This window comes from Panthera onca, chromosome C2 (genome assembly GCF_046562875.1).
Source record: "Panthera onca isolate mPanOnc1 chromosome C2, mPanOnc1 haplotype 2, whole genome shotgun sequence".
Classification (NCBI taxonomy): domain Eukaryota; kingdom Metazoa; phylum Chordata; class Mammalia; order Carnivora; family Felidae; genus Panthera; species Panthera onca.
The window spans coordinates 132,630,946-132,643,346 of record NC_138347.1 but is presented as its reverse complement, the minus strand read 5'-3'; the positions used below and the strand labels follow the sequence as shown (position 1 = coordinate 132,643,346).

The 12,401-nt window shown below is 33.8% G+C and overlaps 1 protein-coding gene across 2 annotated transcripts in view; it reads right to left on the bottom strand.

Annotated features, from left to right (window-relative positions):
* CAPN7 (calpain 7) overlaps nt 1–12,401 on the bottom strand; it is a 42,112-nt gene that overhangs the window by 23,679 nt on the left and 6,032 nt on the right. For both annotated transcript variants that reach the window (XM_060638649.2, XM_078432356.1), the window contains exons 3-9: nt 10,660–10,817; nt 9,682–9,749; nt 7,562–7,762; nt 5,526–5,612; nt 2,235–2,361; nt 1,369–1,454; nt 65–158 (exon numbers count right to left, since the gene is read on the bottom strand). In XM_060638649.2, coding sequence (XP_060494632.2) covers nt 65–158; nt 1,369–1,454; nt 2,235–2,361; nt 5,526–5,612; nt 7,562–7,762; nt 9,682–9,749; nt 10,660–10,817 — 821 coding nt within the window. The remainder of the gene's footprint in view (nt 1–64; nt 159–1,368; nt 1,455–2,234; nt 2,362–5,525; nt 5,613–7,561; nt 7,763–9,681; nt 9,750–10,659; nt 10,818–12,401) is intronic.

The window sequence follows — 12,401 nt, the reverse complement described above, 5'->3', positions numbered from 1 at the left end:
ATTCAAAGGTGGGGGAGGGAGGGAGAGAGAGAAGGGGTTGGGGATGGGGAGAGACATTATTCACCTTTCTTGGGACACCATTGAGGTGAAGTTTTACCATATATTTTCCACATGGATTGTATTCTGGCTCACCATCCTTATTCTGAGGATAAATTATGCTTTTGTAAGGAAAATAAATATTGAAATACCAAATTAATATTCAATATAAACTACTAAGCAGGATATTATATTTTATTTAGACAGATGTCTTGGCAATTTTATAAAAATAAACTTGAGAATATTTTTCTATAATAGGCCTAGAAAAAGAATTTCATGCTTATTTAATACAAAGAAAGTATCTTATGAGATCACACAACAGGGAATAAATTTCACAATACTCTGAAAAATACTAAGCTTTTAATTATGTACTCTAATAAATTTTCTATTAAGTGGATATATTTTAAGCCAGTTAAAATAATCTACCACTGGCTCAAGAAAAGACCATTTCAGTTAACCAGAACTACTTAACTACAACTCTGACAGAGATAAAGTTACACAAAATTATCCAATAAGATACTTGTATCAGTATCAATTTTCTTTTACACTACATATTAATTATTTATATGATCTATTTATCCAAGATGGTAAACAGCTTGAAACTAAGGTCTGTATTTAATTCATCTTTGTAATCTCAAGACTTACACAAAAATCACTCAGGACAAGCTGCATGAAAAAATTATAACGCTTAATTTTTACAATGAATGATTTTAAGCTAATAAAACTTTTAAAAATTGAGAAAAAAAGTATTTTGGCAACATTTCAGGACACTCTAAAGCAGTTCTAGCCAACAGAAATATTTTATATTTTTCAGTAGGATATTAAGTTAAAAAGGTGAGATTTTAATATATTTTATTTAACTGAACTTATCCAAAATACGATTTCAATGTGTTATTACTATAAAAATTTGAGATATTTTCCAATTTTATATTTTTTTGTGCTTAGTTTTCAAAATCTGATGCATTTTACACTTAACAACCCGTTTTGATTCAGACTAGCCCATTTCAAGTATTCAATATCCACATGTGGCTAGTGGCTACCATAGAGTATAATTATACATATGACATAATTTTATTTTACCAATTTACCAATTTCATTTACTTCAAAATATACTTATTTCATATATATATATATTTTAACACACATGCATATGTTCTTAGACTATTTTAGGGAACCTTTCCACATTCACAAATCATCTGCTTAACACACAAGGTAACATATTCTAAGTGAAATGCCTTCTTCACTTTCTATGCAGATAAGACCTAAGCTATTAATTTCTAGTTCAGAAACAATTACATGAAAAGGGCTAAAGGGACAAATACAAAATTTTACCTGGTAATCAACTTCTTATTAAATCGTCTTTCATAAGCTGCACTGATAGCCAGTGATGCCACAAAGGAACAATCTGATACTATTGTCTGTTAATAAGAATTATTAATATATCAATTCGTTCATTCATGTAATTTCAACATTATTTAATCACTGCACCTAAGCACCAACTTTTTATACGGAGTATCCTGTTGCTTGAATACTAAAATAATAAATAGAAATGCTATGCTGCCAACTCACACAAATTTTCTTCAAACGAATCCTAGAAAAACTAAGGTATTTCAATAAAGTTAATTTAGAATACATATGAATGATGTATTTCTTACATGGATAAAAGCATACTTCACCAAATCCACACATTTTTAATGATAATTTAAAGGTATTTTAAAAAATGGTTTATTATCATATTACCAATTAAAGTGAACATGCACATGAAAAGATTCTTGAATCATAATATTTTAGGACCATTGTTTTTATACCAATTGGAAGATATCTGTACGTCAATGCAAAACTTTTATTAATAAAGCTTGCAATAAAGCCATATTGTTGTTCTACCACTGAAGTGTTTTTAATGAGCCTAATATCTCCCTTTTTAAAAAATATATATTCTCTTATCAAAGGTGATGTTCAGATCTTCAACTTTCTCATCTGTAAGAACATATTGATAAACAGGGTCTATATAAAAATCTGTAACTGCTCAAAACACTTACTTATATTATCCCAGTATGTCTAAGTCAAAGTGTGCAGAATAATCTTTCCAATTATACTCATGCACCTCAGTATATAATAAAAACTAAGAAAAAACCCAAATCTACATTTAAATTACTTCAAAATCTTAGCTTTCATATAAAATTATATAAAATATTTACCTGCTTTATGCTAAAACTGGATACAGTATAAATCATTGTAGGATTGTTGGTGAGGTCTTCTGGTCGTACCCATTTGGAAAATGTAGCTTTTTGTTTAGGTGATAACGGTAGCTTGCCCCATCTATCACTGAGGTAATAATAAAAATTAAATACTACTACTAATAACAAAATTAATCTTTAAAAATAACACAAAAACAAAATTAAAGTTCCTAGAGATTTTTTAGGGGGGAGGTATAATGATCATAGCTATGCTTGTACCATCCTAAAATACTGCTTTAAGAATATAATTTAAAAGTTTAATGTAGCATTGTTATATTCAAGGAATTCAGTTTCAATAAAATGGAGCCATTAATTACAATACAAACTGATTCAAATCAAAGGGACCTAGGAAGCTACAGATCCTTACCGTGGCTCGACAAACTCTTCTCTGCAAGGCTAATGTTTAGAGTAGCTAATTACTAAGTAATAACCATGTGTTAGGCATCATGCTAAAGTATTTTACATATGCTATTCATTTAACCTTTAAAACAATTCCATTAAAGCAAGTAATTTTGTAAAAGGCTTAAAGTGATTAACTTGCCACGGTCATACAGCTAAAACGTGGCAGAAGTGGTATTTGAATCCAGGTCTCTGGTGCCAAAGCCACCATTCTTATCCATTACCCTCTAACTCACTGTGCGTTGGGAATACACTGTGTAGAATTTTTCTAAAATTAATGTATAGCACAAAATAAAAAACACCTTTCCTTAAACCTCTTCTAGAAGAAGGGTAACAGTCTTCAGGTTTCTTAAGATTTCTAGGATAATACAAAGTTTATGATATGCAAACTGAAGCAAATATAATATGCTTTTTTGCAGAAAGTGTTGATACTAGGCAAAAGGAGGTTCTGTGATCAGGTGTGATCTACAAACTCCTACATTGTTTGTTTTCATTAGAGGACATCTGTAAATGTTTAATAAACCAAGGTTTATGTAAATTTCTTAGACTATCATATATAACACTTCTCAAACTTTTTGATGATCGTCTCATAGAACCACTGGTGTTCTAGGTAACATTTTGGTACCTGAGTAGTTAACAGTAGCTGATTGTTAATGAAAAATGAGCTGAATGGATTAAGAAGAATTTAAAGACAGCCATCACAAAATTTTAGGGGAAAATATAAAGTTAATTCAAATCCATAGTTTAATTACTTTGTATTAACCTGCCATATGAGAATACAGAGTAAATCCAAGATTCCTTAATATCCGATCTCTCAAAAGTCCCCACAGTTATCAAATTCAATGTTTTCTTATAACTTTAATCACTCAACCTTTCTAGCCAAAGATTTACAAATTGTGGAGCCCTTCTTCATTAGTCTGTTACCTGTGAATTTTGAAATATTTACTGTTACTTTTTCTGCTGATTACTGGAGCATAACTTAATTAAAGTAGACATGTTCTCTGTCCTTATGAAATTTATAATCCACTGTGGAAGCCTGGCATTAAGCAAGTAATCTTATACAAAACATGTAAAATTCCAACTGTGACCAGTGTTATGCCTAAATTAAGGGAATTTGCATGGTGTTACATTTTAGTGTCTCAATTATAAGCATTTTCCCATGTTATTTAATTTCTTGAAAACATGTTGTTCATCGTTGTATAGTATTTGTCTTAAAGACTTTCTGTTGCGTGAGTACTAAAAACATGATTTATCTTAACTTGTTACACAAAAACTGGAACTGCAAGTTTACATCTCTACTTGGACATAACCATTTAAGAATATATTAGAATAACTGATTCACACGTTCACAATTACAATATTGATGAATATCTTTTATATAAATTTTTTACTACATCCATAAACACTTTTCAGAAATGGTTTCCTGAAGTGAAATTATTGTTCAAAGGGATACATTTTTTGTTTTCTTGTGTATTGTAAACACTTTGAAGTGTCTGAAATGTACAACCAAATTTTGTAATATAATTTAGCATTTAACAAAGTAATTATTTTTCTACCAGTTAACCCTTATTATATTAACAATATAACAAGCAGCAGTAAGTGCTTTGTATTTTATTGACTAATTACAGTAACACTATGAGGCAGATTCTACTATTATTTTAAAATTTGAGACAGATTTAACAACTTGCCCAGCATCATACAGGATATGAAACTGGATAGTCTGGCTCTAGAATTTGTGTGCCCTTAACATCGATCAATACTATAGAACCTCTCAGATACAAAAATGTGTCAGACTCTAATCAGTAACCAGCATCACATGGTTGAGTGCAAAAAATTAGGTTGATAACCCATTGGCTTGGAGATATCTAACTTTTGCCCATCTAAGAATAACAAAACACTAGAAAATGAGAAAGAGCCCTTTTGTTCTTTATAGAGCCTTTTACATATTCTGTATATAATAATCAACTCTGATTTTTTTCTGGTAAGTATAACAAGCTCATTGCAAAAATTTTGAAAAATTTTAAAAAATTAAATCACCCAATTTTCCCATCAAGATAACCACTGTAAATACTGGATGTGTACCTTTATATCTTTTTTCTACATCTCTATAAATACATAAAAAGGAAAAATACACATACAACATCCAAATTTTTTCTTTTTTAATTTACTATACTGCAAGCGTTTTCCCTACATCTTTCAAAGATGCGTTTTTTATTGGTAGCATAAACATTTACTATAACATAGATGAGCCATTAATTTAAGCATTTCCATATTTTTGGATAGTTTGTTTCAATAATTTTTTGCTATCACAGATGTTTTGATGAATGCTCTTATTATACACATATTTAGCCAAATCTTTATTTCCTTAGGGTTAGTAGAAGCCAGGAGTCATGAACCAAATAACATTTTTAAGGCTCTTAATATAAGCTGCCACAGTGCTGGAAGGCTGTGCTAACCAACACTTTCAAAATTAACCCTTTCTTGAACTGGATTTCAGTAAACAATGACACTGTCATTCTGTAACTTTTCCATTCAATTTCTTTACTGACTTTGTTGTTGTGATTCAAACACCAATTTGACAAACATTTACTGAGGGCTTACTCTGTGCCAGGTACTGTGCTAGTGTAATGGTAGGCAAAAGGAGATTCGTACGTACCCATTGCCAGGCAAATGACAACAGAGATACTCTTGCTATGTTGCCTTACCTTTTTCTCACAGCTGTACCTCTCTTCCAAATTTTTATTACAAATTATAATTTCAAGGCTGTGAATTAAGTTGGATTTCAGAGCATGGAAAAACTACAGAAAAATTAAAATGATCTTGGAAGTAGAAATTACAACAGTACTTACTTACCAAAAAGGCATTGGATAGGCAAAACGTTCCCTCAGATCAATACTCATGAAAGGAACATATTCTATACCATTTATTTTTGATGTTGTCCTATAAAGCACAAGAAAAAAAATCTAATTGTTCAAGTTTATCTTAACTACCAATCTCATTTAAACACCTTAAAATTATATGACAAGGTATGGTGCTGTAATAAAATTAAAGTGACAATCTCATACTGTTGATATCTTTATTTTAATATCATTTTCACAAAATAGTTGAATACCAAAAAATAACTGATTCAGTTCAATTCAGTGAGAGTTATCCTTTTAAAACTAACACCTTTCACAACTAAACCATGGTCTCAAGATAAGCCTATACTAAAGGTATCAAAAGTATCCCTGACACCAGGACACAAAACTTAGGCTTCTATCCTAAGCCCAAAGGGAGAAAGTGATCACTTAGTTATTTTGGAACTTAAAAAACGTGGCATTTACAATTCTGAAAAATATGTCCTTCAGATTTTCTGGTTATGAGCATGAGCAATGGGTAGTGCAAGAAGGAAGCTATGGTCGTTGACGAATTAAAGAAATGTGGTTTGTAGCAGCTTTGCATATTTTATGTATATGTTTATTTGTATGTAACAACTATTCTCTTCTTCTGTTTCTTTCCCTCATTTTATTTAGAAGTAGTTTCAGGGTAGCTTCACAATTTAGTCTTTAGGTAATAATATTCAGTGAGACTGTGACTGACCTTGAGGACTGGTTAATAATACAGTGAGCAATGGATACAATGACTGTGTATTCTCATTTTGAGAGGATGAGAACTTTTCACCTGTATAAAGGATAGCTGAATTCTGTTAGGTAGAAATGGTAGAGTTGTTTTGTTGTAGCATGAAATTCAAATGTGTGTAGAAAGGAGCATATGGATGCTGAGTGGCCTCAGTGTCGGACTGTTACTTACGGTCTCTCAACTCCAAAACCACCCTTCCTTGTCCTGTGTGTTGTATTGGTTCATGTGCAATTGTTCTAGGCTAAATGAGTCACATTAGTAGAAGAATGAAAATCTTCAGTAAGAAAAAAAAGAAAACTGCCTTCTGGTGGCTGTTGCAAATGAAGGAAGCCTTTCAGTTCAATTTTAGGAAATTAAAAGTGAGACTACATGACTTGCACAGTTATGAGCACTTTGGATCTCCTCCAACTGAAGAAAAGCCACACTGGCTTTAGCCCATCTACACTGGCTCACAACACAATCACAAGGATTTCCACAACTTTGTTGTTTTGCATTTTTAATATCCCCTGAAGCTGCTTCCAGACTCTGAGTTGGCTTCCTAAACCAGGGATTGGCAAATGTTTTCTGTAAAGAACCAGACAGTACATCATTTTGGCTTTGCAATGAGGTCTCTGTCACATATTCTGTTTTTTCTTCGTTTTCTTTTTTATAACCCTTTAAAGACCATTCCCTTTGCTGACCCAGGTCTAAACTATTTCATGGTGACAACTGTTTTCCCTAATGGGCTCTGGTTACCAGTTGCATAGAGTATGAGTGGTCTACCATAGCTCTATTTTATTGTTTAACCTTTTCAGTGTTCGATTTTAAATTTTTTTTTTTTTTAACGTTTATTTATTTTTGAGACAGAGAGAGACAGAGCATGAACAGGGGAGGGTCAGAGAGAGGGAGACACAGAATCTGAAACAGGCTCCAGGCTCTGAGCTGGGAGCACAGAGCCCGACGCGGGGCTCGAACTCATGGACCACGAGATCATGACCTGAGCCGAAGTCGGCCGCTTAACCGACTGAGCCACCCAGGTGCCCCTCAGTGTTCGATTTTCAAGTACATTAGGATTTTCAGAAAGACCTATTAGAAATGCTAACACTAAAATATATGAGAACAAATTTTAACTATTTCAAGTTATGGCTATATGGCAATATAATTTATACCTGAATAAAAGCACAACACACCATAACAAAGATGTGAATACAACTCAGCAAACCTGATAAAAATTACCTGTGTTGATTATGTTAACAAAATTATTCATTACAATGAATCATAAACTGATTTACCTGAGAACTTCTATTTCTTCTGCTGTATATCTCTGTCCTTGTGCATCACATGACTGTGGACTTATAAAGGGCTGAGGTCTTTCAAGGAAGGGACTAGTCCCTAGTGGAAAATGTGCTCTCGTTGGAGGTGGCTTTGGTTTGATATTTGTTGACTTGATTTTACATAATGGTTTTGTTAAAGGCTCACTCAATGCTTCTGCTCTATAATAGAAAAAGGTACAGAAAAACTGTTCTAGTTTTTAAGCTTTCCAGAAAATAAAATTTACTTCAAGAACCAGTCAAGCATTCCTAATGTAAAACTAGTAAGATTCATACATACCAGTCAACAGTTCACTACTTAAGCTACTTCCCAAAGTAAGATTCAGTATTTCGCTACTGATAAACATTAACTGATAACATTACTGAGAACATTAATTGAGCACTTATTGCATGTCAGATACTATGCAAAGTAAGGGGGATATAAGAATGTATAAAATGCAATCTCTTCTCTTAAGGTGTTCAGAATTTTGTGGGGAAAGACAGACAACTGCATCAAAAGTGACAGATGCTAGAAGTATTACATGCGAGTGAACGCACAGCAGAAGACATTAACTTAATGACCAAGAAATGAGGGTGAGTCAGGGGAGGTTTTTCTGAACTGGATGTGTGAGCCACAGAAGTCCACCTGGGGAGTGAGGGAGCATTCTAAGTAGAGAGAAGAGCACGTGCAGATGTGCAGGAGTATGAAATAGCATAACAAGTTAAAGATAACTTCAAAAGAATGGATGACGCCCCTGTGAAAAGTACAAATGAGAGGCAGGAGGAGATGAGACCAGGGCAAGAGTTGATCATGGAATGTGTCACATGATATCCAAGGAAATTGTGGCTTTGTTTTGTCAAAGGTTCAAACAGAAGTTCTTAACTTGAGGTCCACATAGGAGCTTCAGGAATCTTGTGAACACTCTGAAATTACATGAAATGTACATGAAAAAAATTTTATGTACATTTTTCTTAGGAAGAGGACCCATAATTTTGAACAGACCCTCAAAGAAGCCAATGACCGACCCACCCCTCTGTGTTTAGGGTGCACTCAGAGGATACCGGATGGGTTATCCACATGGGTAATAAACATCACCTATGATTCTGACTAGTGAAGTGAAAATGGAGAAGATAACTATGTGTCAAGTGCTCATACCCTCATGAATCTGGAGAGAAAAACTAAATGTTAGATGGCAACAAAAAAGAAGGATGACTCTTATACCTCAATAAAAAAAAAAAGAAGGGCTGGGGGTGGTATAGCTACCTAGTAAGATCCTCAAAAAGAGGTAATTTTATTCATACATAAATGTAATTTCCATCCTTTACCTTCATCTCTAACACTCTTTTTTAAGAGGTATGGTTCTCTTGCGCAAATCTATTCATTCTCAAATACCACTGAGCACATTCTATATGTCTGGCACTCAGCTAGGTGGCTACGGCATTGAACAAAACAGACAAAATTCTCTGCACTCACAGTTTACATGGAGGGTTGGCGTTCAAAGGGGCACAGACATTCATAATAAACATGATAAAACTGGTAAATGTCATATACTTTAGAAAGTGGTAAGGTCTGTGGGAAAAAGTTAGAGTAAGCAAGATGAAAGTACTGGAGGAGATTCCATCTTAAATGAAATGGTTAGGGCAAAGCCTTGTTGGAAAGTTGACATCTGAGCAAAGAGTTGAAAGAGCTACAGATACTAGATAATTTGGGGGTATGTATATGGATGCAGGCCAGCTCAATGTCAATTTCTCTAACTTTAATAGTAGTTCTGGAAGGCTCTCTGGAAATCTGATACGACACAACAGAAGGAAGTCTTCCACTTCAATATCATAATCATATCAATATCATAATCATTTTGTTTTACACATAGCAAACACTAAATAAAAAGTGTCTTGACTGATTTGTTATTTCTTGAGTTGAAAGCAGGGAATAAAAAGAAATAAATTCACCCAGAGGAAGAAGGTCGACTTGCTCTAGACCTCAGGTTAAAGATGGATGTTTGTCACTATGAACTCTACAACACATTTAGAGACATCTGTCAAATTTAAGTAACACAGTACACTGCCATCCATGGATAAGAACTTGAGTGACCAAAACTCACCTATCTAGTGCCTGTCGAGCCAACTGTTTCAGTTTATTTTGCAGAGTTTTATCAGCAGTTTCATAAGACTTAAGAGAAAGAGAGACAGACATTCTGAAGCATAATTTTTTTCTTTGCTTGATCCATATTTCTAAGCAGATAATTTACAACGCAATATATTTCTTCAAATAATGAGAGAATAAACCAAGATGACCATTTGTTTTCATCCTTAAAGGTGTCATTTAAAACAGCACTGAAAACTTGTCACTGAGGTAAACTTTAAGACCACGTCATGTGGTAAATGAGCCACAACTGTACAAACATGGTGTCATGGAAAGCTGAGCAGCAGGAGCCTCAGGAGACCAACACTCACCCCCAGTCTCAGGTTCCTACAGAATCAGGCAAGATGGTTTCCCTGGACAAAAAGCCAGTCCTCTGACAATACTGAGAACACCACTCTCTATCATTCCACCTCATCTGCCTATCAAATACACTACACTGCTCTCTCTCATGCCCTAGATGTCCCTTAAAGCTAACTGTCCCAAACAGGGTCCACAGGAAGCAGTAAAAGCCCCTCAGCATATAGATTTTACATTGCAACACAACAAAGCTCTCCCAAACCACTTATTTTTTAATGTATGAAATTAAAAAAAAAAATGGGGGGAGGTTTATTCTAAATTCATGGATTTGTGCTGGTGAATTCTTCCTGTAATAATTTTAGGTACATGGGTTTAAACAGGTTAAAAAATAACACCTAAAATTAAAAACAACAACAACATTGCCTAACGATTCAATCTTAAAGCTCCATTTTTTAACAAAATGTTAAAAATCCATCATTAATTATCTACTCTTCATCATCTTTTAATGAGGAGTGACTTAATTATATTTCTTAACGATACAGTAATTTTTTTCTTAAAGGAATGGTTAAATAAAATTCACCAGTAACAGAAGAAATCTCTTCGCTTAATCCCACCAAATTTAACTAGTAGCTATACATACGGTTTTCAGACAGAGATCTACAGCTTCGGTATACAATTCTATGGCATCTTCCACATTGCCTTTTTCATCTTCGTCAAAAGCTTGTGTAACAAGGAAATGAGCACGCTCTAAGTCCAACTGATGTTTTGATTTCAAAGGATCTGCACTCTTTGACTGAACTAGGATAGGAAAAGGGCCATATAGATGAAATATTACATTTATGTGTATTTATATATATCCAGGAAACACACCACTTTAATACATTTAAGACATTTTTTATCAAAACTTTGTAATTTTTCATTTTAAAAACAAGGTCAAATAATGATCCCTAAAAACTGACTAATTTCTCCCCTTTCAATCTGAATTTTAAGGCCTAAAAAGAAAAAAATCCCTACTTTTGTAATTCATCACACAATACATGCCAGAGACCAAAAATATCAAAAATGTATTATTTACAAAAAAAAAAAAAATTTCCCCTGAATTTATCCTTGCCAGCACTTTCTTCCTTTAAAAAATAAAACACCTGGAGTACTCCTCACATACCCCTGCCCTGCCCCAAAGACAAAACAAAAAAATTTGGAAAATGTTGATTCTAAAGAAACTCTATTTTATTTAAGGAAATTAAAACAATGTTTTGCAGTACAGACAATAATTGTGTGGCACAGTATCTTAGGCCCTGATGATAAAGTTCCTGTTGTTTCCTATTCATCTGAGTCCAGGTTAAATAATCATATATTTTTACTGCTCTTTGAAATAAGTATTTGTTTGTTTTTAATATAAAGGTTTATAAGGGACTTATTTCAAGAATGTAAAAAATCTCTTACAACTAAATAATAAAAAGACAACTCCAATTTTAAAAATGAGTGTGATGATTAATCTTATCAATTTGTATCAACTCTACTGGGTGCCTAGATACTTGTCTAGACTTGGTTTCTAGGTACATCTAAGAGAGTGATTCTAAATGAAATTAACCTTTGAATTGGTAGTAAAAGGAGACTGTCTTCCCCATTGTGGGTGGGCATCAACTAATCCCCTGAGGAGCTGAAAAGAATAAAAAGGAAGAGGAAGGGAGAATTTACCCTCTCCAAATGATGGCTTTCTCTCTGTCTCTCTCTCTCTCTCTCTCTCTTTTTTTTTTTTTTTAAAGTCTTTTCCTGCCCCAGGGACTGGGACTTACACAATCAACTCCCCTGCCTCTCAGGCTTTTTGACTCGGACAAAACTATACCACTGGCTTTCTTAGGTCTTTCTTGCTTGCAGACTGCACATGATGGGATTTCTTAGCCTCCATAATGAGGCTCTGTTATGATTCAATTCCTTATACTAAATATCTTTATATCCTATTGCTTCCGTTTCTCTGGAAAGCCCTGATTTACATAATAGGCAAAAGATCTGTACAACCCTTTCTCCAAAGACATTCAAATGGCCAACTGGCCCATGAGAAGATGCTCAACATTAGTCAGCAGGGAAATGCATATCAAAACCCAAGATGCCACATTTATACCCACTTGGGTGGCTAAAATTAAGAAAGACAGAAAATAATAAATGTTGGTAAGAATGTGAAGGAAATGGAAGCCTCATACATTGCTGGTGGAAATAAATGGTGTTGCTACTTCGGAAAACAGTTCAGCAGTTCCTCAAAAAGTTAGACATAAAACTACCACATGACCCAGCAACTTCACTCCTGGGTATATATCAAAGAGAACTAACAACCTATGTCCACACAAAAACACACACACGTACGTTCCAAACAGTATTTTTCAC